The sequence below is a fragment of the Dendrobates tinctorius genome, unplaced genomic scaffold (assembly GCF_039654945.1).
Source record: "Dendrobates tinctorius isolate UK_male_01 unplaced genomic scaffold, ASM3965494v1 ptg000120l, whole genome shotgun sequence".
In the NCBI taxonomy this organism is placed as follows: domain Eukaryota; kingdom Metazoa; phylum Chordata; class Amphibia; order Anura; family Dendrobatidae; genus Dendrobates; species Dendrobates tinctorius.
Genome location: NW_027361788.1, coordinates 27,687,838 through 27,715,651, shown reverse-complemented (window position 1 = coordinate 27,715,651; position 27,814 = coordinate 27,687,838). Strand labels below are relative to the sequence as shown.

The 27,814-nt window shown below is 44.7% G+C and overlaps 1 protein-coding gene across 1 annotated transcript in view; it reads left to right on the top strand.

The window, feature by feature from the left end:
• Positions 1 to 6,368, top strand: part of PHF8 (PHD finger protein 8) — a 55,576-nt gene extending 49,208 nt beyond the window's left edge. The window contains exons 16-22 of the mRNA XM_073540963.1: positions 2,212 to 2,297; positions 2,376 to 2,503; positions 2,932 to 3,281; positions 3,375 to 3,470; positions 4,231 to 4,340; positions 4,435 to 4,708; positions 4,787 to 6,368. Coding sequence (XP_073397064.1) covers positions 2,212 to 2,297; positions 2,376 to 2,503; positions 2,932 to 3,281; positions 3,375 to 3,470; positions 4,231 to 4,340; positions 4,435 to 4,708; positions 4,787 to 4,878 — 1,136 coding nt within the window. The 3' untranslated portion in view covers positions 4,879 to 6,368. The remainder of the gene's footprint in view (positions 1 to 2,211; positions 2,298 to 2,375; positions 2,504 to 2,931; positions 3,282 to 3,374; positions 3,471 to 4,230; positions 4,341 to 4,434; positions 4,709 to 4,786) is intronic.
• The last annotated feature ends 21,446 nt before the right edge of the window (positions 6,369 to 27,814 follow it).

Genomic DNA, 27,814 nt, shown 5'->3' with positions numbered 1-27,814 from the left:
CAAAATTGTAGCCCTGCACCAGGCTGGGAAGACTGAATCTGCAATAGCCAACCAGCTTGGAGTGAAGAAATCAACTGTGGGAGCAATAATTAGAAAATGGAAGACATACAAGACCACTGATAATCTCCCTCGATCTGGTGCTCCACGCAAAATCCCACCCCGTGGGGTCAGAATGATCACAAGAACGGTGAGCAAAAATCCCAGAACCACGCGGGGGGACCTAGTGAATGAACTGCAGAGAGCTGGGACCAATGTAACAAGGCCTACCATAAGTAACACACTACGCCACCATGGACTCAGATCCTGCAGTGCCAGACGTGTCCCACTGCTTAAGCCTGTACATGTCCGGGCCCATCTGAAGTTTGCTAGAGAGCATTTGGATGGTCCAGAGGAGTTTTGGGAGAATGTCCTATGGTCTGATGAAACCAAACTGGAACTGTTTGGTGGAAACACAACTTGTCGTGTTTGGAGGAAAAAGAATACTGAGTTGCATCCATCAAACACCATACCTACTGTAAAGCATGGTGGTGGAAACATCATGCTTTGGGGCTGTTTCTCTGCAAAGGGGCCAGGACGACTGATCCGGGTACATGAAAGAATGAATGGGGCCATGTATCGTGAGATTTTGAGTGCAAACCTCCTTCCATCAGCAAGGGCATTGAATATGAAACGTGGCTGGGTCTTTCAACATGACAATGATCCAAAGCACACCGCCAGGGAAACGAAGGAGTGGCTTCGTAAGAAGCATTTCAAGGTCCTGGAGTGGCCTAGCCAGTCTCCAGATCTCAACCCTATAGAAAACCTTTGGAGGGAGTTGAAAGTCCGTGTTGCCAAGCGAAAAGCCAAAAACATCACTGCTCTAGAGGAGATCTGCATGGAGGAATGGGCCAACATACCAACAACAGTGTGTGGCAACCTTGTGAAGACTTACAGAAAACGTTTGACCTCTGTCATTGCCAACAAAGGATATATCACAAAGTATTGAGATGAAATTTTGTTTCTGACCAAATACTTATTTTCCACCATAATATGCAAATAAAATGAAAAAAAAACAGACAATGTGATTTTCTGGATTTTTTTTTCTCAGTTTGTCTCCCAAAGTTCAGGTCTACCTATGATGTAAATTACAGACGCCTCTCATCTTTTTAAGTGGTGGAACTTGCACTATTGCTGACTGACTAAATACTTTTTTGCCCCACTGTATCGCTGCGGCTGTATCTTATTGTCAATAATTATTGAACATATTTAAATAGTATTTTGCAGACTGACTCTCCAGCCCCTGACGAAGCCACCTTGCGGTGGCGACACGCGTCGGGCACTCCAAACGCTCCCCCACATGTGAGCGATACCACTCTTAGATGATTTAGGCAGGATTTACCTGCAGCCCTCTTTGGTGTATGCGTCGGTCATGACCTCATTTATAGGTATTGGCATTCTCCTGCCTCATTGAGTGTTTTTCAGGTACGGCTCCTACATGGCACAGTTGTGCAGGGTGCTAACATGCATTGTTTTTTCATACATTTCCATCTCTTTTAGGCCATTTTTATTGGCATTTTCTTTGGCCTAATCTGTTTAGGTGTATTTATTTCTATTTCCTTAGGAACAGCTTTGGACTATATGACCCTGCGTTTAATACTGCTGCATATGTCACATGTATTATGTCCTGTACCTATGCATTAGCTCTCATGTTCTAGGGTAAGCTTTGTTGGCCCTATTATGGGCCTTGTGTGTTTTTTGGTATGTCATTGTATGACTTTTTAATGCTATTATACATGGTGTGTTTTTTCTGCAATAAAAATTGTAATTTTTTGTGGTGATCCCTGTGTTAGTGATCAGTAGCTTTCTTCTACTTATTTTACAGTGTTGTCCGTACTGATCACAGGTGTATCCCCTATTTCTAATTTAGTGGTGCCCTCCTGTTTTCAATTTATCATAAAAACAAGTACAGTAACCTTGGAACAAAATGAGTCAGTGACTGGTACAGGAGGAGAGAAGACCCTGCCCGTGAGGGCTCACAGTCTACGAGACGTGCTCACTCCATATGTAATGATGCCGTGGGAATTAGCATTAGTAACTTCTTGGCTCCCACCATCCCAGAGACCATTCCCGTCCATGGGCAATATCCTATTACAGCTTAGCCATTGTACCATATGATCTAGAAAGGAGACCCTTTAATCTAAGCCTGTACAATCCTTTATTTTTTTTTGGCAGAGTTCCCTCGAAAACTACCAAGAGCAAAGCCATGTTCAGACCCCAATCGGGTGCGGGAGCCCGGGGAGCTGGAGTTTGACGTGGAGGTAAGTGAGATACTGCTTCGTATTAGAAACATGTTGTGTGTGTAATATTCTTAGTCTGAAAATGTTTTCATGTACTAGGAGGATTACACCACAGACGAGGAGATGGGAGAAGCTGACGGAGACCAACTTGGCGCTAGCAGCGGAGGAATATTGGACCTTCTGAAGGCCAGTCGACAAGTCGGAGGCCCAGACTACGCCGAGATCGAGTAAGGCTATTGTATTCAGCTGCCATTTAATTCTAGTTACCTATACTTACATACTGCCTTTTAAAGGAGTATTCCCATTTTCTAATATTACAAATATGTCATAACATTGTGATTAGGGGTTTGGGACCCTCTCTTCAGTCTTTAACCTGCTCAGTGGCACCACCCACTGTGCATGGAAATGTAACAACTACAGTCAATTGAATAGGGCAATACTGCCATCTCATACAAAGCTGAACGGTGACAGGCTATGCAGTCCATACAAAGATGGCATGCTCTAGTACTATGCGGTCAATTTCCATGGTGAGAAAACTCCCTTTAAAGCTGGCCGATATATTTAGACCAATTCAGAATATATAGACATGTAATCCCCCCCTTCTCCCTATAATAACTAGTAGTGGATCCTGTTTGTTTTCCCCCTTACTGCACAGTGAAGCTCCTGCATCTCCAAGCACCCAAGAAGCAATCCAGGGCATGCTCTGCATGGCAAATCTGCAAGCCTCCTCCTCCTGTACACCCTCCAGTCTGCAGGCTTGGTGGGCTGCGGGACAGGAGAGTGGTGCTTCAGGAAGTATACCTCAAGGCGGCGGAAAAGCTGCAGGGAGTAACAAAGCAGGGAGCAATGGTACCAGCGGAGGAACAGGAAACAGTAAAGTTATACTCCGGCCAGGGAAAAGGCCAGTAAGACGACCAGCACATCGCAGCATGGACAGTGAGGATGACGATGACAGTACGGATGAGCAGGAAACCTTGGGGGCATGTTTCAAAGACTCTGAATATAGTAAGTGCACATTTGTTATACACGCAAGTCATCATGCAATTTAGTGCTGTACACAGTTACTTACATTACATTTATACTGCTGTAATCCTACAGTTTATCCTTCTCTGGAGTCAGATGATGACGACCCAGCCCTGAGGTCACGTCCCAAGAAAAAGAAACAGACAGACGATGCTCCTTGGAACCCAAAAGGTATATGTGTGATTGTGACAGGTCTGGTTATGGTTGCTTATGTGCAGCAGTTGGCTTGTGGTCCGGAGATATCCAGGCATCAAAGGCAAAAAAATTTTGTAAAAATGATGAGTGTGCATGATAATAGTTTGTACACCTTACATCTGTCATCTAAATGCTACACTCATTTGGTAGGATAGCAAGAAGGCATAATTCAGACATCAGTGATTTTTCTTGTACTCAAAAAACTGACCCATTTCCACCAGTATTTTGGATCAGATTCTCAGTTTCTTATATTTGTTTCAATTTTATCTTTTTTTTGAGAAGTTTTCTTAAGATTCTCCTATCAAACATGAACATTTGATCGGTAGAGAATGTTTTCAACTTTTTTTTTTTATGTTTTCGCATGTGTGTATTGGCCAGTGTGATCTATGACTGATAAAATTGGACACATCTCCTTGTTTTGGTGCGGACCACTCTGTCGATAAAAAAACACATAGATGTGAACAGCTCTATAGGTACAAGTTCAATCCAGGAAAAACTGATGTCCGAATGAGGCCTAATAGACAAATGGCAGGGAGTATGAACTCGTGATCAAATCCACAGCAAAATCTGCTTCCTACATGTTAGAGGCCGTACCAGTGACCTGGGCTGTCTGCACATACATTTCTTATGTGTTTAATAGGGAGCAGACTAATGTTACCAGCATATAGCTATTTCTGCAGATTACATGTATATACAATACCTGATCCAGAGGACATTAACTAGTTCTTTTTTTCAGCACGGGTCACTCCAACACTTCCTAAACAGGTCCGTCCGATTCGAGAGGGGACGCGGGTGGCCTCGGTGGAGACAGGGTTAGCGGTGGCTGCAGCAAGACTTTCTCAGCAGGTAAATGAACAAAAAAAAAATCTGAAATGCTATAACCTGGACATTGTCAGCAGCAATGGTTATTATATTACTTACACCTTCTTCTATGACACAGGAGCAACAGAAATCTCACAAGAAAAAAGTGTTGACTAAGAAGAAGCTGCCAAGTGAACCTGAACTGCTAGTTCTTCCATCTGAACCAGAGCCCCCTCCGCCAGAACCACAGATTGAGGTCTTCTCTGGCAGCCTCGTGGATCACGAATACACAGCAGGACCCAATATATTTGGCATGGCTCAAGTCAACCGAGGCACTACCCCTATGGCACCTGGCGTCTTCCTCTCTCACCGGCGGCTTTCTGCTACCTCTCCATCAAGTCAAATAGTTCAGGGTAAGGAAACTGGTTTCTCTTGTAGAACATCAGTTGTGATGATGATTCAGTGCAAGTTACATTTATTTCTATTTTCAGGGAAGAGGCCCAAGAAAGGCTTGGCAACTGCAAAGCAGCGTTTGGGAAAGATCCTAAAAATCCACAGGAATGGAAAGCTGCTCCTGCTGTGACCTTCTGTCCTACACTCTTGCTTGACCCCCCTGGTGGATTAGACTTTTTGTAGGGCCATGGGACAAAGCCCTAAGAGAATGAAGTACTGCCTCTCCATTTGGCTGTGTTCAACACTTATTTTTTAAAAAACTGCATATAAACATGAAATGGTTTACAGAGAAACAAACCAAAAAGGCAGGCTGGACAAAGACCCCCCCCCCCGAGAGCTAGATGCTTACATTACAAAACGGTTGGATGTAGAGTCGTCCTCAGCCCTTGTGTGGGCTTTCTTCTTCCATGTGGGTCATGTTCAGACATTTACACATGGATTGCAGATCAGGTAGCGTGTGCAGACCTCTCCTCAACTTGCTCCATGGCCTTTGTGTTGAGTTTATCCCCCCAAGTTTCCTTAAAAGGACATGGAGACATCTATCTTAACCAAGGGGATAGAACATGAACTATCTATCTCTACTAACCCCTCAGCTGCTTCCCTTCCTCCTGAAAGCACTAAAATCATGTTTTTAAGTTTTGTAATCTGATGTTGTACTGAGCACTTGTACTGGCGGTTGTAAGAATGAATATTGGAGCATCGCTGCTTCTTACCTGAAAGCTCTGGAGGATAGTAGACCCTGGACTTCTTCAAGATTTCAGCAGTTCTGATCTCTCCACATCATCCTGCCTTCCTTATACATAGACTTTTTTTCCTCCCTTTTATATAGAAGCTGTAATAATGACTATCAGACAGCACATTAGTTTTGTTACCAACTTACCACACTCCGAACTTTAGGGATTGTACACAAGCTCAGAAAGTTGTTTTTTCGTTTTTTTTTTTTGTTTGTTTTTACACAGCATTCATTTTTTTTCTCAACCAATAACAGCTTATGGTGATGTTTGCAGTGCGGTAACTTAGGTTATGCCGGTTAGTGCAGCACGTCTGCTCCGGCCCAGAAAGGTCACTTGTGATTTTTGCAGCGGGTGAAGCACTCGGCGCAGCAGCTTTGCCTCCCTTCAGTACACAGGTCAGGATCTGATATTGCAGCACGAATACGATGAACAAGTTTGTGGTACCGACTGCACTTTTCCTATCTGCAAAATAGATATAAGGGGTATTCGCATCTCATATGGCCAGGCCAGAAGCATGTGACATCTGAATTCCCCTTTAACACTAGAGCCTCCATCATTTGTCCACGTTTTACACATGAATGGCTCAGGAAGATGACACAATAATAGTAAGACTTCACCAGATATGCGGTAAAAGAGGTTTTAGTAGTTTTTATATTTTTTTTTTTTACAGTACATAATGATAAACAACAACTCCCAGATCATTTTCCCCCTTGCGAATGTGAGAATAACCTGTCACCGTGTTTGCGCATTGGCTTCGTATGGTCAGGCAGCTGTGTGAGAAGCGTTTCCTATGTTCAGGTTTCCGTTTACTACTTGTAATTTATATATTTTTTTAGACAGTCTGGTTTCCCTCTTCAGTAGCGATAAATGGATACAGCTGCCGGAAGATATGTTTCTTATGTTTTATCTTTTTTTTTTTTTTTACCAGGTTATAATAGAATAAATCCTTCTGCAAATCTAAGTGCACATTCACACATCAGTTTTTCATGCTCCATAGTCAGGCCACAATTTTCAACTGATTGTGGGTTTCCCGAGACAAACTAATCGCCCTCACATATTACTATGACCCTGATAGTTTGTGTCAGGAGACCCACGGCCAGGCCAGCTAGTGTGGTTTGGGTTCAGGCCATGAAAAACTGATGTAGGCATATCCCTTTAATGCATTATTCAGATGGCTAATCTTTCTCTGTATAATGTGACCATCAGATCACACATCAGTTTTTCACGCTTCATGCTTAAGACCATAATACCCAGCCAGGCCTCGGGTCTCCTGCCACAAATGATCAGTTTCATAGGCATATATGATGGTTCTTGGTTTGTCTCCCAAGACCTAAGATCGGCTGGGTATTGTGCTCCCAATGTATAGAGGGTGAAAAACTTGTGACTGTTAGTTCAAATTCACACATTATTACAGGCTGCTTATAATGAATAAAGACTTAAAGGAATATTGCCACTTTAACCAAGAATGGCTATGATGGGAATATCTGTCTCTATGGAGAAGTATGGAAATGGCCGGGTTGGTTGTAATATGCCATTCACTCTCATTGGGCTTAAGGAAAGGCTGGAGCTCAGCCAACATCACTGTCTCTGTAGTCCCAAGGGCTTGTGGCCACAGCATAGAGGACATAGTAAGGCCGGTTTCACATTTGCGCTTCAGGGCGCAGCGACGGCCTGCGCACGGCTGCCGCTAAGCCCCGCCCCCTGCCACGTCGCCGCTGGTAGCTCCGCCTCCGGGTGCATGACGCTGCATGCGTCCCCTATCTTCATCACTGAGGACGCAGGCCGTGCGCAGCATGCGTTTTTGCGGCGCCTGCGTCCTTTTGACGGTACGCCGACCAGCGCCAAACGCAACCTGTTGCAATTTGGTTGCGCTCGGCGCACCGTCAAAAGGACGCAGGCGCCGCCAAACGCATACTGCGTACGGCCTGCGTCCTCAGTGATAAAAATAGGGGACGCATGCAGCGTCATGCACCCGGAGGCGGAGCTACCGGCAGAGGCGTGGCAGGGGGCGGGGCTTAGCGGCGGCCGTGCGCAGGCCGTCGCTGCGCCCTGAAGCGCAAATGTGAAACCGGCCTTAGCAAGGCCGAAAAAAGACATTTGTCCATCCAGTTCAGCCTATGTTCTGTCAGAATAAAGCCCCAGATCTACGTTCTTCTAAAGAACCTAATCACTGTAAGATACAATATTGTTATGCTCCAGGAAGACATCCAGGCTTCTCTTGAACCCCTCGACTGAGTTTGCCATCACCACCTCCTCAGGCAAGGATTTCCAGATTCTCACTGCCCTAACGGTAAAGAATCCTCTTCTGTGTTGGTGGAAAAACCTTCTCTTTTCCAGACGCAGAGAATGCCCCCTTGTGACCGTCAGCTTCCTTGGTATAAACAGATCCTCGGAGAGATATTTGTATTGTCCCCTTATATACTTATACATGGTAGATCACCCCTCAGTCGTCTTTTTTCTGTTTTGAACAGCTGACGTGCCCGCAATAGCTGCGAGCGGAATTGCGATCCGCCCGCAGGTATTAACTAGTTAAATGCCGCTGTCAAACTGACAGCGGCATTTAACGAGCGCTTCAGGCCATCGGGCCGGAAATACACGCACCTCTGACTCCCGTCACGTGATCAGGGGTCATTGGTTCGTCGGCATAACAACCAGAGGTCTCCTTGAGACCTCTATGGTTGTTGATGCTGGATTGCTATCAGTGCCACCCAGTGGTCGGTGCTCATTGCAATACAGTAATTCTGCTACATAGAGGCGATCTGAGCATCGCCTCTATGTAGCAGAGCCAATCAAATTGTGGCAGCTTCTAGCCTCCCATAGAGGCTACTGAAGCATGCCAAAAGTTAAAGAAAAATAGTTTTAAAAATAAAAGTTTAAATCACCCTCTTTTCGCCCCACTCAAAATAATATCGCCGCATTCAGAAGCGCCCGATCAATAAAAAAAAGATTAACCTGATCGCTAAACGGCATAGCACAAAAAAATTAAAAACGCCAGAATTAGTTTTTCTCCTACACCTCATTGGGGGACACAGAGACAGTGGGTGTTATGCTGCAGGCCACTAGGACGACACTAAGTAAACACAGAAAAAAGTTAACTCCTCCCCTGCAGTATACACCCTCTTGCTGGCTGGGAATTCCCCAGTTCTTGCTTAGTGTCTGTAGGAGGCACTTTGGTCTGGTTTCAGACCCCACCGTTTTTATTTTATTTTTGAATTTTCTGTAAATTGTTATTTTTTAATTAATGGAGTGAAGGGGGCGACGGTTCCTTTCTACGGCCCGCTCCCCCCCGAACCAACAACAGGCAAGCATGTGGAGTAATCCTTCACGTACCTTTCCTGCGACGAACGGGGCTGATTCCTCTGACGATGGTTCCCATGATAGTGGAACAGATAGAGGGCAAGCGCAACAAGATCGCACAGGAGTGCATGGAGAAGGACCTGAAAAGCGCTTTTTCGGATGCCCTGAATCAGCCCCAGAGCTCTCCGTCCCTCTACCCAGAGGGAGGACCGATTGAGCATACCTCTTTAAGCTCTCCGTCCCCCTGCCCAGAGGGAGGACTGATCGAGCATTCCCCCATTCAAGAACTCCAGCGCTGCTACATCAGCCCAGGAGGATAAGAAGAATGGACTTCGGCGCTGACTTGGGCACTGGAGTTGAGGTATGGGGTCGGGTCCTGCCTCCGGGAGAAGCGCTGACAGCGTCAGCAGTGGCGCACCAGGCCCCCCGCGCGCTCAGCATTTTCAGATGGCCCCAGAAATTTAGTCCCCGGCCTGCTAGGCCGCAATTTCAATAGCGCCGCCCCCAACGCCTACCGCGGGTAGGCCAAAAATTGAGCCCCCTGCTTTTCCGGCCTACTAGGCCGCAATTTCAATAGCGCCGCCCGCGCTATTGCCGCCACCCCCCTCCTCTTGGCGCCTCTCGCTCCTAACGAGACGCGCAATTTTAATCTCGGGGGCCATGTCTGTTACTTCTGCTAGAATAAATGGGTAATAGACATATTCATGTGGAGGCCAGATAATCAATGATTATAATGGCCATAAAGAATGATCAATAATATATATTTTATATCATCATCCACATAATAATCTGAACAGTATGGGAAAAACTGCACATTTGATAGAAACAACCCAAAGAGAACCAGCAGTCAAAAGATCCATAAAATGTAATATTTTATTGAATAATGTTTAAAAAAACATATATATAATATGGACATACAGTGTATTGATAGAGAGGAACAGCAAATACGGACATAAAGTGGTCATAGGACCAGCCACACTGCAAACACAGCACCAGGAAGCAGCAATGATGAAATAGTTACAAGATACTGATAATAAGTCAGAGACACATAGAAAAATAATGATCTTATAGCAAGGAGTATTAAGGAAACATCACCATGTAGCAAGTGCTACTGCCCTTCTATAGACTGCAAAGTTCCCTGATAGTTAGAAACATACATTGTAACTTAACCGATGCTCAAAGAGCATCGCAAATGAAATAGCTAATAGCTACATTCGTGTACCTGGAAACAGTGGTGGCAGTGGGGTCGATCCAGTCCCCGACGCGCGTTTCGGAGCCAAAGGACTCCTTCCTCAGGGGGCGTGGAAAGAGGCGCGACCACCGAGTTTATATAGCGCGCCCGCCAGAGGCCGTCTGCGCGCACGATGTGCCCGCCCTGCATCAGCCGGTTCCATGCTGCGGCGTCACCGGAAACACGCGGGCCCACGTGATCCAGCGCGCCAAGCAGGGAACACAGATGACCGCACAACGGACACAGTGCATGCGCGCAGACAGCGTCGGGCCAGGGCCGCCATGTCTAAAAGGGGCAAGGGTAAGGGCAAGACAACGGTGCATCAATTGATGAAATATACCATCTATGCACTGCATAATAATCAGTGCTAAAGAGTGGCATAAAACTACAGAGCCTGGCATAATATATGGAACTGAATGAATAAATTCCACATATTCATAAATAGGCCACATCTATAACATATGGTAACATGTAAATTACTATTGTCAAGATTGGAGCTAAAAGGACTCACAATTTAGACAGGATTCATTATCCCGTGCATAATATACAAATGCACTATATCCATATATAAATATAGCCATAATGAAATGGGAAATTTAAATCACATCTACTCATGCCAAAGCACCAAAAGGGCATCGAAAAATACCCCATAGAACTACACATACACTCACTGGCCACTTTATTAGGTACACCATGCTAGTAAGGGGTTGGACCCCCTTTTGCCTTCAGAACTGCCTCAATTCTTCGTGGCAGAGATTCAACAAGGTGCTGGAAGCATTCCTCAGAGATTTTGGACCATATTGACATGATGGCATCACACAGTTGGCGCAGATTTGTCGGCTGCACATCCCTGATGCGAATCTCCCGTTCCACCACATCCCAAAGATGCTCTATTGGCTTGAGATCTGGTGACTGAGGAGGCCATTTGAGTACAGTAAACTCATTGTCATGTTCAAGAAACCAATCTGAGATGATTCGAGCTTTATGACATGGCGCATTATCCTGCTGAAAGTAGCCATCAGATGTTGGGTACATTGTGGTCATAAAGGGATGGACATGGTCAGCAACAATACTCAGGTAGGCTGTGGCGTTGCAACGATGCTCAATTGGTACCAAGGGGCCCAAAGAGTGCCAAGAAAAAATTCCCCACACCATGACACCACCACCACCAGCCTGAACCGTTGATACAAGGCAGGATGGATCCATGCTTTCATGTTGTTTACGCCAAATTCTGACCCTACCATCCGAATGTCGCAGCAGAAATCGAGACTCATCAGACCAGGCAACGTTTTTCCAATCTTCTACTGTCCAATTTCGATGAGCTTGTGCAAATTGTAGCCTCAGTTTCCTGTTCTTAGCTGAGAGGAGTGGTACCCAGTGTGGTCTTCTGCTGCTGTAGCCCATCTGCCTCAAAGTTCGACGCACTGTGCGTTCAGAGATGCTCTTCTGCCTACCTTGGTTGTAACGGGTGGCAATTTGAGTCACTGTTGCCTTTCTATCAGCTCGAACCAGTCTGCCCATTCTCCTCTGACCTCTGGCATCAACATGGCATTTCCGGCCACAGAACTGCCGCTCACTGGATTTTTTTTCTTTTTCGGACCATTCTCTGTAAACCCTAGAGATGGTTGTGCGTGAAAATCCCAGTAGATCAGCAGTTTCTGAAATTCTCAGACCAGCCCTTCTGGCACCAACAATCATGCCACGTTCAAAGGCACTCAAATCACCTTTCTTCCCCATACTGATGCTCGGTTTGAACTGCAGGAGATTGTCTTGACCATGTCTACATGCCTAAATGCACTGAGTTGCCGCCATGTGATTGGCTGATTAGAAATTAAGTCTTAACACACAGTTGGACAGGTGTACCTAATAAAGTGGCCAGTGAGTGTATATGGGAAAATACAAAAATGCACACAAATATATATATATATATATATGTGGGAATAATAAAACAATATGTACAAAACACTACACAGAATACAAAATAATAAAAAAATAAGCAAAATACAAAATACATATAGATGCATATAGATTATATACCAATATGAATAGCACCAACCCATCACTCATCATGGGTAGGTATACACTGCCCCATATGCATATATAGAACAAAAAACAAAAAAACACACAAGGAATCCAAAAACATCGTCGTGGATCAATCCGTGAAGCAGCTTTTGTGATTCCAGAGAACCCTCGGACACCTTCCACTTTTTCAAAAGGCAACGTGTCATGTTCAAGTTACTAAAAAATATAAAAAGATTATATATTAATAAAACGCAAGACCACAATACTCACATAAATGTCCACCAAGATGGATTATAAGTATGGGGCATAAGAAATATTTTCATTTAATCCACTTGGATAGACGGTACCTAGAGTCCAGATCCATCTGGTTTCTAACCTAGCCAACCGATTAGACAGTTTACCACCCCTTATATTGATGTTAAGAGCATCAATACCCGTTACTCTAAGGAGTGTAGCATTGCACTGATGGAACTCCTTGAAGTGCCTGGGTAACGTCTTCAGGCTTGAATCATCAGTACAAGTGGCAGCAGCCAGTATACCCAGGACATGCTCCCTTGTGCGTACCTTCAACTGCCGTGTGGTCATGCCCATGTAAATGAGCCCACACGGACAGGTGGCATAATATATCACGTACCGAGTGGTACAAGATATACGTTGCTTAATGGAAAATGTCCTGGTACCATCAAAGTTAGTAAATGAGGTACTCCGTTCGATATTAGGGCAGGCTATACATCTGCCGCAAGGAAAACATCCATGTCTGATCGGAAGGTCATCCAGAAATGTATGTACTGGATGATCAACATAATGACTAGCCACCAATTGATCACGGAGATTCCTAGCCCTTCTAAAGGTGATGGACGGATACTCCGGGAGAAATTTCTTCAGAATGGGATCCACCATAAGGATGGGCCAAGCCCTCCTCATCGCATCACGCATCATTCCATGTTGGGGATGAAAAGAAGTGATGAATCGGACAACATCATTCCCCTTGGATTTATTGCGATCCCTGTAGAGCAGCTCATTACGAGTTACATGTTTAGCACGTTGATAGGCCTTTTTTACACTCCGTTTACTGTATCCACGTGATAGAAACCGAGTTTTTAATTCATTGGCACGATTCTCAAAATCTACATTAGTGGAACAAATACGACGGAGTCGTAAGAACTGTCCCACAGGGATAGCTTTAATAAAGAGATGCGGATGACAAGATGAGGCATGTAGTAAGGTGTTAGTCGACGTCTCCTTACGGTAGATATCAGTCTGAATTATTCCTTCTGTATCCTTTTTAACGGAAACATCCAAGAAGTTGATTTTATCTGGATCCCAAGTCAATGTAAGCTTAATATTTAGATCATTACTATTCAAAGTGGATATAAATTGCAGGAGGTCGATGTAACTGCCCTGAAAAACAAAGAAGATATCGTCGATGTAGCGCGCGCCCATAAAGGGACACGCTCAATCAACCCCTCCCTGTCAGACAGGAAGAGATCCCTCTCCCACAGCCCCAGGAAGAGGTTGGCATAGGACGGCGCAAAGGCCGCACCCATGGCAGTCCCCTGGAGCTGTAGATAGAAGGATCCCTTGAACACAAAAAAGTTGTGTGTGAGAGTGAACTCTAAGAGCTCCAGGATGAGGTCCCTAAGTCCCACTGAAATAGTGGAGGTGGTCAAGTAGAATCTTACGGCACGTACGGACCTGCTCATCAAGGGTCCAGCCCGTGAGGAACAAGCAGCGTGGTCTCTTTTTCGACCAGTTTCTCACTCCATCCGTTTCACCATGGGAGTTCTCGGAAGGATGGTGACAGAGATGGAAGCAGTTCCGTTTTCCACCATTTCACCTCCGTCCTTTACAATATACGTTGCTGTTAGCTTGGAACGAGAACCCGTTCTCCCCGGATCGTCGGATTCCTCTGTCCCTGTGGGACAGGCAAGCCCTCAGGTGGTGGACACTGAGGTCCTCCCTGAATCAAGGGAGGTCTTTACCCCCACTAAGATGGTTGGTAGTAACCACTGACACAAGTCTCAGCTGGGGTGCGGTCTCTCGTCTCCACACGGCACAGGGTCATTGGTCAACCCGAGAGTCATGTCTCCCCATTAACATTTGGTGACACGAACAATCACATTAGCTCTACGGAGTTTCCACCTCATCCCATCGGGTCTCAATCCGACAACACCACGGTTGTAGCGTATATCAATCACCAGGGAGGAACCCGGGACAGGATGGCCATGCACAAAGTGAGTTACATCTTCTATGGGGCCGAGACCAACCATTCGCCCATCTCAGCAAGCCACATCCCGGGCTTGGAAAATTGGGAGGCAGATTTTCTCAGTCACCAAGACATTGCCTCGGGGAAGTGATCTCTTCATCTGGAAATCTTTCAGCAGATTTGTCTTCGTTGAGGGACCCCGGATGTGGATCTCATGGCCTCAAGACTAGATAAAAAAAGAACGTAGACATGTTTGGTGTCTATGAACACTCGTAATGACCTGGAGAATCATAATAGCAGGTCAGTTTTAGCATTTAGTGAATTTAGCAAAAAAAGACAAACAAAATACAAGTGTGGGATTGCACTTTTATGCAATTTCACCGCACTTGGAAATTTTTTTCCCATTATCGAGTACACGACCTGTTAAATCCAATGATGTCATTCAAAAGTACAACTCGTGCCACAAAAAAAAAAAAATCAGCCCTCACATGGCCATATTGATGGAAAAATTAGATATGGCTCTGGAAAGAAGGGGAGCGAAAAATGAAAATGCAAAACTGAAAAAAGCTCCGGTCATGAAGGGGTTAAAATAAGCCAAAAGAAACATTGTTTTGCTTATTTCCCCTTAAATAGAGTGAAAATTATCTAAAGATACCCGGTTCTGAAAGAATGCGAACAGAATAAATGGCTAAAGACTGACAGGAGACCTGACCAAGGTGCCAGATAGAAAGCACTCTACAAGCTAGACCCCGACGAGGTGGCAGAATAGGAGTTTCAACCAAAAATTGACCTTGCTGTAGCTACAGGTGCTTCTCACAAAATGATATCATCAAAAAGTTAATTTATTTCAGTTATTCAATACAAAAAGTGAAACTCATATAGAGTCATTACAGAGTGATTATTTCTGTTAATGTTGATGATTATGGCTTCAAGACAATGAAAACCCAAAATTCATTATCTCAGTAGATTTGAATAATTAACAAAAACACCTGCAAAGGCTTCCTAACTGTTTAAAAAGGTCCCTTAGGGTCTATGCACATTTTGCGAATTCTGTTGCGGATCTGCAGCAGATTCTCCGGCGGTGTACAGTACCATTATATTCAATGGAAAAAGTGTTGTAGAAAGAGGTGCACAAGCAACCGGGATCATCATGACCTTGAAAGGATTAAGAAAAGAGCATTCAAAAATTTGGGGAGATTCACAAAGAGTGGACTGCTGCTGGAGTCATTGCTTCAAGAGCCACCACAGACAGAAGTATCCAGGACATGGGCTACAAGTGTCGCACTCCTTGTGTCAAGCCACTCATGACCAATAGACAACACCAGAAGCATCTTACCTGGGCGAAGGAGAAAAAGAACTGGACTGTTGCTCAGTGGTCCAAGGTGTTGTTTTCAGATGAAAGTAAATTCTGCATTTCATTTGGAAATCAAAGACCCAGAGTCTGGAGGAAGAGTGGAGAGGCCACAATCCAAGCTGCTTGAGGTCTAGTGTGAAGTTTGGGGAGCCATGTCATCTGCTGGTGTAGGTCCACTGTGTGTTATCAAGACCAAAGTCAGCACAGCCGTCTACCATGAAATTTTAGAGCACTTCATGCTACCCTCTGCCGACAAGCTTTTTGGAGATGGAAATTTCATTCTCCAGCAGGACTTGGCACCTGTCCACACTGCCAAAAGTACTAATATCTGGTTTACAAACAACAGTATCACTGTGCTTGATTGGCCAGCAAACTCGCCTGACCTTAACTCCATAGAGAATCTATGAGGTATTGTCAAGAAGAAGATGAGAGACACCAGACCCAACAATTGAGACGAGCTGAAGGCTGCTATCAAAGCAATCTGGGCTTCCATAACTCCTCAGCAGAGCCACAGGCTGATCGCCTCCATGCCACGCCACATTGATGCAATAATTGATGCAAAAGGCGGCCCGACCAAGAATTGAGTGCATTTACTGAACATACATTTCAGGAGGCCAACATTTTGGATTTTAAAATCATTTTTTCAAGCTGGTGTTATAAAGTATTCTAATTTACTGAGATAATGAGTTTTGGGTTTTCATTGGCTGTAAGCCATAATCATCAACATTAACAGAAATAAACACTTGAAATAGATCACTCTGTTTGTTAGGACTATATATTAATATAGGAGTTTTACTTCTTGTATTGAAGAACTGAAAAACTAACTTTGAGGATATTCTAATTTAGTGAGAAGTACTTGTAGATAATATAATAAGACGAGAATCTATCCTGTTATTTCTAAACACTGTTTTTCGGTGATTACTTTGTATCTCCGTTCATACTCCAACCACACACACAAATAATACACCATTTGAAAGATAAACGTGCCCCCTTCAGCAAGAAAATAGCCAAACAAACCACACATCCACTATTTGATCACAAAATACAGTTTAAACATTAATTTTCATAAACCTGCAGTGAGGAATAATGACCTGCAGGTGGCACCACACTACCCCAAAGCACACTACCACAAAGCTGCTTTCAGACATCACAAAACCAAACATTTGCCTTGGGGGGCTTTCCAGCTTTCCCAGCCTATTTCAGGCAAATTGGAGGATTGCACACTTCACTGCAGGTGCGTCACATATGCAAACATATTTGTATGCATGCAATGCTTTTTTGCTGATTACTTCGTCCCACACACACGATACTCCATTTAAAAGGTAAACTTGCTCCCTTCAGCAAGAAAAGAGCCAAACAAACCACACATTCACGATTTTATCACTAAATACAGTTTAAACATTCATTCATAAACCTGCAGAAAGACACAATGACCTACAGGTGGCACCTGTTATGAATGAGTCACGGGAGGAGGAAAAAACAAAAATACAAGCTAAGTCCAGAAAACCAGACAGGTTGGTAGCTAGCGGATTGCAGACCACTGATCCTATTCACAACAACTAACAGTAGCCGTGGGGTGTTCCTACGGTGGTCCTAGACACCTCGTTCACAGCCGAAGAACTAAATAAACCTAAAGAAAGAAAGCGGAAATCTAAACTGCCCCAGAGCAGACCCCAAAGCAATAGACAGCCCCCAACATGTATTGACGGTGAAAACAGATGAAAACAGACAGAAAGACAGGCTGAGCAAACGATGGGGCCCTCACTAACTAGATAGGACAGGAAAGAAAAGCAACTGTCTGCAATCACGCAAAAACCCTGCCAAAAAATAATATCCAACACGTCTGATAGAAAAAGTCCTGAAGTCACTAGACTTCAAAATCACTATATCAGCACTCAGGTATATTCTGAAAACAGAGCAAAGAGATCAACTGATCAGAGACAAAAATGGAGTTCAGCCAGTCCCAACCAGGGCTGGCTGAACACAAACACTAAGTAAACCAAACAAAATCTCATGGAACAATAGCAGAGCAAAAACTTAGCTTTAGTAGACAGGACTAAACTGGAGGCCAGAGCTCAGAGCAGAGAGGATCACCAGCAACCCAGCAGGGCGTCGGCAGCCTTATATCCACTCAGAGATTCCGGATGTCCAATCACACTCCACCTGTTCAGATGACAGGTTTTTCCCATCCAAATCAATTTCACTACCTCCTTTCACCAGCAGAGGGAGTTCATCGGACATCAAAGGTGAAGGAGAAAATGAGCTCATAACAGGCACCTCAACCGGAAGACATTTTTTGGCCTCTACTTATCAAACCAATTTATTGTATTACCAATCTACATATATAAATACCTGTCTGTGTTCATCAGCGCTCATGAAATACATTTACATTTGACCAGCTTGCTTTTTCTGAAATTGCCTGCGCCCCCAATGTGTGAAAGTTTTGCACGGGCCAACTAGTACAATAATTAAAGCAAAAATAATGACCCTGCCCTTAAGAGCTTACAATCTAAAATGAGGTTGGGGTGAAACAAAGAATGGACTTATTTACAATGATGGTCCAGCCATCTTGAGGAAATGCGGGGGTAGATAAAGGCTGCATGCGGTAGTCACCAGACAGTATATGTGTTGGTTTTGGGAGCGGTGGGGTTTGATGGAGACTTATGTTCAGAAAAATAGTGAATGGGCTGTATATAAAAAGGAATATATATTTTCCGTAGATGAAGAAGCCATTTTCTAGACCTTTTCATACCTCATTTAGAAGATAATATTAAAGATTTAAAATAAATTTTATGGGAAGAAGGCAAATTTGTCTGAGGGAGAAACATTTCCTTTATAGTGCTTACCGAAGATACCTGGAGCACTCCCGATAATCAGCTATTCGGCTCCGCAACTACATGTGTCACAGCTGTTTCACTGTCACAACACATGCATTTATAGCCCAACAGACTGGCTCTCCATGTATGTGTTGTGACTGTCACGCAGCCGCGACACATGCAGTTGCGGAGCTGAACAGCTGATTATCAGGAGCGCTCCAGGTATCCGGGTTCCCTCTGTAGCTTATTCGATAAGCGCTATAGCTTGCCGAATAAGGAGGGAGCCAAAGATATTTACTCATGTCTAGTCATGACAACAAAGCCATATTACCACCTGTGGGAGGATTATCATTAAAATTTTCTATCACCTGATCCACCACATAGAAATGACGCAAGCATATGACTATCATAGAAAAGGACTACTTTCTAGAGCCAATTCAGTCTCCTTCAAACATATTTCTTCTAAATACAGGGGGAAAAAATGGTAGTTCGCCAGCTTGTTCAGGAATTCACACTAAAAGGTGCCCTAGAGGCTGTTCCACTTTGGTATATGTTCCCCTGGACTGTTGACGGAGCGTTCGCTGTTCCAAAGCCCTGGAGGAAATGGAGATTAATAATCTTTCTCACCTATCTGAACCAGTTTCTACAAAAGAAATTCTAGATAGAGACTATCTGCTCCATTGTTGCTGTTCTACAACAAAACAGTTTTATGGCTGCCTGTAATGGTAATGTAAAATATGACGTAAGATTCCCCTGATGATCACATTTTCAGGAACAGTCAAGACTCTGCTATTCTCACACTGAACTCTGCTATGCCCAGTGTGGGAGCTTGACCCCCCTTCCTCTCTGCCTGACTAATGTGAAGCCCCAGTGTGAGCTCCTTCCCCCTCAGCAGCACACACGCTCTCTGTAACACTACACCTGCTCTTTCCTGTCTCCCCCCTCCCCTCCTCACTGCAAGGAATGTTAATTAGCTTGTAGAAAGACTTTTCTCTGAGCACATGTGGTCATATATAAGTGTGGGAAATATTAAAGAGACCGTATCTCGGACCCAGTCCGTGACAGAAATATGAAACTGACATATTGGGACATGCTCTGATCCGGCTTCACTGCAGTGGTTCTTGCTAAATCCTGGCATCAACAGAACCAGAGAAACGGCGTTCTCCTGAACCGAGCGGAGTAAAAAGCTAGTGTTTGATGTAATTACAAAGCTAATTTCAATATAAGATTAATAATGGTTCTGCCGATATTCTGCTAGGTTCTCAAGCCCAGCTTTGATGGTTATAAGTGTTCAGAACACAAATCTGTACTTTGAGAAAGGGGAGGACCATCACCAGCCAGCCCCTTTTGGTGATGTCACAAGCCAGACTTATAAGTCTGCAACTGAGCCCCCCCCCGGGTAGTTGCTGCTTAGGAGCTGTGCCATAAGACCTCATCCATGAACTATGATGTCTGGCTCCACCCCCAGCCGGCTTCTGCCTGAAATGATCTACGCATTATGTAAGTGTATTTTCTGTTTTAATCCTTATTTTATTTGTAATCGTAGTGTACATATTTTAATTGTCTCATTTCGTAAAGCCTTTTTATAGTCTGTACACACTGCCCACCTTTTGGGAATAAACTATAAAATTTAATAGTTCTGCCTCCTTGTTCTGTGACAAATTCACGCGCCTATAAGCTAATTACGCTACTGATTCGGGTTTGTTTCAAACCCCTCTATTAATTTTAAATATTAATTGGAGAAATCTGAAGCTGGTGGCAGCAAAGTGTGTTTTGGCTGGTTGGGCTAGCTGGCAGTGACGGAAGGGGTTTTATAAGCTGATTGGGTGGCTGCAGCCAAAGCATTCATAACTCCCTAACTGCAATCAGGCCTAATAGCCATTGCACAACAAGTAGCTCGTCCGGCGACTAATTATCCTAGGTGTAGTTCCCTGACTGACCTGTGAGTAAGTGGGGCGCCAGAGAGCTGCAAGTTCCAAAGGGGAACTGGAAAGAAGGATATACATAAATCCCGGCAGCTTGTAACATATTGTGTGGCAGTGGTGGGATAACCAAAATAAACCCCCTGCGGTAAATTGTTAGGGCAAGGCAAGCATGCTGTGTTTATCACATGGTGCCAGCAGTGGGATAACCAAGATAAGCCCCCCTGCGCCTGTAATAGCCATACTCCGTTCGTGACACTGCCATAAAACCTTCGCAACACCCATCTCCACATTCCCGTTCTTGCGGACCACAGGAAGTAGACTAGCGGTTCGTATGAATTCCCATGAATCAAGTATCCAATTTACATGGCTACCATTCATTATTTCGGTTGCCCCTGGCATCTTCACGAAGATTGCTGTAGTCTCAGGCTCCAGGACATCTTCACTATCCCTTACCTCAACGACTGGCTCATCAAAGTCGCCTCTAAGGAACTCCAGTTTCTTCTTTGAATAATATTGTAAGTTCTTCACAAACATGGATTTATCATTAATGAGGGAAATTCCCAACTTTCTTCAAGCAGAGAGCTAGGTGAAATAATCTTAGTACCATATTCTGGATGTTGATTATCGGATAACAGAATTTACAAGATATTTGTTGGTTGTCAGAAGATTGATCCTGCCAACAAGTATCAGTCAGGAAAGCCATGAAAGTCCTAGGCACTCCGACTTCCCATCTGTAAGCAGTACCATGGACCAGAGGCCACTGCAGGTTTCTCCAGCTCAGCAACTGGTCAGTCAGGAACAAGAGATGCCATTCCCAGAACAAGCGGTTTTCCATGACTCTGGAATTGTATGACTAAACAGCCCAACCTTAAAGATAAGGCCCCAAAATTAACCCTTTGCTAACCTCTTAAAATAAAACACCTCTGCGTGACATTGGAGGTACAAAGGCCACAACAGCCTCATTTATTAAAATAACATACAGTATAACCACGTAAAAAGGAGGGGGTGCAAAGAAAAAGTTACAATTTTCCATATTGCAGCAACATCTCCTCCACACCACCAGCTCAGGGTACCCAGCTGCATGTTGCCCACACCAGATGTCCTGCTGAGACCTACGCCCAGTAGGGACCTACTTATAACTTTAGTAATTACATTGCACCACATGAGAGTCACCCTACCGTTTTCTGTGTTCTCCCTTGTCCTTCTCTGCAATCCACAATATTCCAAGACCTCCCTCCTTTTCCGCCACAGCAAGCAGGCATGACTCCTTATGCATGCGAGCCCTGTCACAGACCTAGAGCAGGGGTGGGATTCAGCCGGTTCTCCCCAGATCGATGGAACCGCTTGTTAAAAAAGCAGCTGGTTCCCCGAACCTGTGAGATTCAGAGCCGCAATCCGGTACTGCCACTCACTGTACATGATGGAGTGGGGCTGTCCATGATGGAATGGGGGGAGTGGGGCTGTACATGATGGAGAGGGGTGCGGGGGCTGAGCCTGTACATGATGATGGGGTGAATGGGGCTGCACGTGATGGAGTGGGGCTGCACGTGATGGAGTGGGGCTGCACGTGATGGAGTGGGGGGGGGTGGGGCTGTGCATGATGGAGTGGGTGGAGTGGGGCTGTACATGATGGGGGGTAAGGGGGACTGCACAGGATGAATTGAGGATTAAAGGGGACTTCACAGGATGTGGGGGTAAGAATGACTGCACATGATGATGGGGGAGTGGGGCTGCACATGATGAAGTGGGGGTAAGAAAGACTGCACATAATGAAGTGGGTGGGTAATGGGGACTGCACATGATGGAAGGGGGATAGGGGGCTGCAAATGATGAAGGGGCACTGCAAATGATGAATTCAGTGTCAGTGACTGGGCACAGCAATTTAATTGAAGGTGGGGGGTGAGGAGAGTAAATGATGAATTGAACGTGGGGGCTGGGAAGAGCCAATGATCTATCTAGAGAACAAATAAAGAATTTTGAGTGTGGGGAGTAAGTGATGTATTGAATGTGGGGTAGAGCAGTTGATAATGAATATAGGGTGGGAGAGAAAGACATGACAATGAATTGAGGCGGGAGGGGCATGTAAATATAATGAATCGAGGTTATGTTTAGAGCGGGAGGTACATTGTGGGGGGCGTTGTGGTTGAAGTGCCTGGTAATGAATTGGGGAAAGAGTACAGGTGCTAATTAATTTATATATTAAATGGGGAAAGTGGCATTTATAGTTAGTGGTTGCACAGTGGTGTATTATAATTTATATTTGGAATGGTGGGTTGCATAATAACCAATTATGTATTAATGGTGGGTGCATATCTGTATGCAGATATGTAGTGTAGAAGAAAGGGAAAAAGTGGGGAATGTGCTCTGGAAGTGGTGCTCTAGGTAACTGTTATTTTATGCAGAGACAAGTCCTGGCTGGAAGAAGTGATGGTGGTCTGTGCTGGATGAAAAAAGAAAAGCAAAGATGAAGGACTTCAGCTAGAGACGTCACTGGTGAGTCAGTGTGTTACCTGTACACTGACAGTAAATACAGAGTTCCTGTATACAATTGCACTTAGTTTTGTGTTTTTATTTAATGATCAGTATTGTAGTATTCAGTCACTATCTGGTGGTAATATGTGGTCTGGCCATGGTGTGGCGGTATTTGTTCCTTGTATATGGTAATATTCAGTCACTATGTGGTGGTAATATGTGTTCTGGCGGTATTTGTTCCTTGTATGTGGTATTATTCAGTCACTATATGGTGGTAATATGTGGTCTGGTCATGGTGTGGCGGTATTTGTTCCTTATATGTGGTATTAATGGTTGTTTAAAAAAAAATGTTAATGTGACTCATTTCCTTAAAGAAAAATACATAAATATATATTTATTTTTAATAGCTTAGAGTAGAGTAGGGCCCAGCCGAAAGAGTCTACTGTGTCGTGGTATCAGCTTAAAAATTATTTTGGCCAGAACAAAAGCTGCTGGTTATATGTGTGATCTGGTGTTTGATGGGAACTGTTAATATCAGAATGTAGTGCACAGCCTGGCCAGCCGGTCAGTCAAGTGAGACAGCTGCATAGAAATATATGCAGCTGTCACACTCGGGTCAGGAGAGCCGCTGGACAGAATGTGCACTGTTCTAATCTCATTCCAATTTATTTTTTTTCAACTGTTTGACTGCGCCCCTACTTGTATATGTTTAAGGAAAAGGTGTGTGTAAATGGTTGTGGCTTAAAAATGGGTGTGGTTTTCCTACACAAACACAGAACCTGTTAAAAATTTGAAACCCACCCCTGACCTAGAGCCTTCTCAACACCTTCCATTAGCGTGAAAGCCCATAAATCTATACCAATTGAGTTTAATTGAACTCCATCCAACCTCAAAAACCACAGACAAAGGGCTTCCTATTCATGATGCTGTAACATCACCCCAGTGAGCCTCACACTAAAAAGACACCTCCTGATTACCTTTAACACGAGCCTTATTATTCCTTTCCACTGACTGCGAATGTTTCCATGTGAGGCGCACTACGATGTTAGACCAAACAAGCACCAAACATGGATGGGATGACAAGAGTCTCAGGCAATCACACTTAATGTCACAGATCAAATCCCTAAAATCCAAATCATTGCCACCTGCATGCAGCACAAGAATATCAGGTGGTGAATCTAAAACAGTATGAAATTGAAATTAAGGCAATACCCGGCTCCAGAGCATACCGCTAACCCCAATCCAATCTCGTCCACTTGCCTGGCTGTCTTTAGAAAGACCGCATGGTCCAGGCCTCATCCCACTTAACGCCTGCACTCCTTTCCCGTGGGCAGAATATTACTCAAACAACACAGGGTGAGGGTAAAACAGGGTGGCAATAACTTATTGAACCACCAACAGATAACATATAGAACAGTCCCAGCAAATACCCAAGATGGTGCAAATTACAGAGTCTCAACCTTCTGCTGGCTTGCCGGGATTAGAGCAGCTGTGACTTTGGGGCTTCCAGAGCAGAATACCCCTACCAGTGGCACCACACGTTTGGTATCTACAGAGAGGAGGTGACAAGATTAGGATGCCGACAGTCCATTGAGGTATGTGGCCAGGTGACCTGTTTGTCCCAACCTAGCTTTTCTGAATGTCTCCAATGGGGAAGGTGACCTGAGGGTTCCATCCTGGCTTTTCCAAACTTCTCCATGGGTTCAGTGATAGTCAATGAAGCAGATCTGTATTCCTCCAGCTAGAGCCATGCTCCCTTAAGCTGGCATCCTGGAGAATGTCAAATCTGTATTCCTCTTGATGGAGCCCATGGTGGGAAGGATAGAGATTTATTTTATTTTATGCCCACAGCTATCCTCCTGGCCATCAGCAATGTCAGGAGGAAGGTAAGATCAGGTTAACTCTCATTTTTTGAGTATTTAATCAATATGCATAGTTTGTCATTCACTGTTTTGCAGGTCAATAAGCAACATGAACATATACAATAGGTAGTCAAAATATTAGCAAACATCAATTGTTCAATGACCATGCGCCCCTGTCCTTCAAATATAGCAACACAAACTGTAAGAGCAGATATAGGAAAACAGCAGCCATTCAGGAATACACAAACATCAATTCAAGAATTAACGTCAGACACATATGAACAAAAGTTCACTACTCAATAGCATTCACATTGGCCTCACATGAGGAAAATTATGGAGACATTTTGGCCAATTTTGCACACGGACCCAGTCATTAAGCACTATATATCAAGTAATGCCAGTATCACAGCTAGACGGGGAAAAAAGGGAATTAGACCTACCGGTAATTCTGTTTCCAGTAGTCCCTCAGGACAGCACCATGGAGGTAGTCCTCCCTTGACCTATAGCGGGACAGGATCACAGAGAGGTTAAAAGGCCCCTCCCACCGAGGATGGATGGAAATGGTATACACACGCCCTTACAAACGCGTATATAAGAGACCATTTAACAGCTTCATCTTAGTCTCGAGCCATGGCGACCTGACGAACAAACGATCTTCCGGAAGAATAATCCCGTGCAAGCCTAAAGACAAACTTAAGGGAGGAAATTAAGGGTGCTGTCCTGAGGGACTACTGGAAACAGAATTACAGGTAGGTCTAATTCCCTTTTTCCATTTCGTCCCTCCGGACAGCACCATGGAGAATACCAAAGAAAAGATCCCAGGGTGGGTACAGAAACCCAAGGACCAAATTCCCAGTCAAGAACCAGGCCAGATATAGAAATGATCTGAAGGATCAAAAGAAATATAGATATCTAAAGAAATCCGCAAAGATAAACACCGTAGTGAGTGTCTGATCTATGTCTATAATGGCCAATTTCAGTATGAATGTGGTAAACAAGGTATGCAGCAGAAACAGAGTGACACACACCCCTTGTATCCCAATACCAATAATGAACCGCAGTGAATTATAGTTGTTGTGACAGATACTTATAAACACCGCCGCCACAGAATAGGTTTAAAAACCTTATTGCCCAGCAAAGTATGGTGATAGCCACAGCCACAACACCATGAGGACTGTACAGACCAGTATTCCGCTGCATGTGGTTAACAACAAAAGACTGTTCCTTCATCGGTCCTCCTGGGCTCAAGTTAAGCCCTGGTTAGAGATCAGCTTACCATAGTACAAAGAAACCTGCAAGACAGAGACCCTGGTCTGCGGGAAGATCAAACCAGTAATAGTTAGTACATGGATAATGGCAGAGCATTGGGATGCACATACATTACTCATCCAGGAGATCATGTCTATTCCGAATCCTTTGATGTCTAAACCCCAAGTAAGGGTTTTATATATTATAGAAACTAAGGAAATACGCTATCTGGCAGGTAATATCTCCTGCCATTACCAACATCGGGCTTCTCATTAGAAGCACGGAAAGGAAAATGTGGCGCCCCTGAGGCTCGGTCGCCACAGAGGTACTGCACCTTCTCCTAAGGTGTGGTGCCCCACCATCCAGGTAAGTTGGAGGCTCCTGACCACGCTCCAACACTCGCACCCCACACAATAGAGTAGTTCAGCATAACCACAATGCGGCTCCTTGCTTAGAGAGAAGCAGAGCACCTTTGGTGGTTCCCTGCTTGGAACACTAAACGTGCTGGGAGGCGGGTGGAGTTTAGGATACATAAAAGAGCGGGATGGTTTAGGATTACAGGTCAGTCTGACAGGAGGTCAGTCGGAGGGAGGAAGTCACTCAGAGAGGAGTGAGGAAAGGAGATCCCTGGAAGAAGGGATGGAGGAAGCAGTGCTGCAGCTGCCTCAGTGATCTGAGCCAGCTGGCACGGGAAAGGAAAGGAAAGAAGGAGAAAGACGTAGAACTGAAACCTGAGCTTCCATAGAAGGGAAAGACAAGTACGGAACGTAGGAGTAAAAGGGAACACAGAGGACGTGGGTTAGGGGAAGAACCCTGCCTAGAAGTTCTAATCGTCCTGTATTCTGGGCCACTCCATGATTACAATACATAACTCATTATCAGTAATTCCTTCCCTCACTGTCCCAGGCTGCTGGCAGCAGTGAGAACAGACTGTGTGATGGCCAGTGATGGGGTCTGCAGCTTCTAATCTGCACAGGGGATGGCAGTCTCTGATGTAATCTGTTCTGTGACAAAGCCTCTGCTGTGTGAATGAGACAGCTCTGTGTCACTGATGTCTTCACGCAGCAGCAGATTTGGTGCAGTGTATGTGTGAGCACTGTGTCTCTAATGACACAAATACTGATGGGAACAGCCTGTCCAATCAGCAGCTGTAACAGTGTGAAGTGTTGGGGGGTGTATGTATTTATTGTGCTGCTTTCACAAATACAGGATCACTGCTGTGTTCTTTCCAATGCTGGAGTAATGATAAAGATGAGTGCTGGTGCAGTTTACTGCCAGTCAATGAGTGGGCAGTGGGTGGTGCTGGTCACAGGAGCTTGCTGGGAATTTGGTGGAGCTTCCCACATACACTGCACCAAATTTGCTGCTGTGTGAAGACATCAGTGACACAGAGCTGTCTCATTCACACAGCAGAGGCTTTGTCACATAACAGATTACATCAGTGACTGCCATCCCTTGTGCAGATTAGAAGCTGCAGACCCCCATCACTGGCCATCACACAGTCTGTTCTCACTGCTGCCAGCAGCCTGGGACCGTGAAGGAAGGAATTACTGATAAAGAGTTATGTATTGTAATCATGGAGTGGCCCAGGATACAGGACGATTTTCCCTCCTCCTCACTAGATTCACTTTCCATAGATAACTGTTCAGTGTGTGTCTGGGGGAGGAGCAGCTCTCTGCTCTCTGCAGTGAGGCTGCTAGAGGGGGAGGATTTGTTACTGTGTGTTGAGGGCTTCTTCATGTGGATGGGGAGGGCCTGTAGCTATGGAGGGTGTGGTTGTCGCTATAGAGGGCATGTTTGGAGTAGAATAGGAGGTTATGACTAGTTCTCATTTCAATGCCATAACACCCCCCCTTGGACGTTCTGTTCAGAATATCTAGAAAACCGTGCAAACTATTG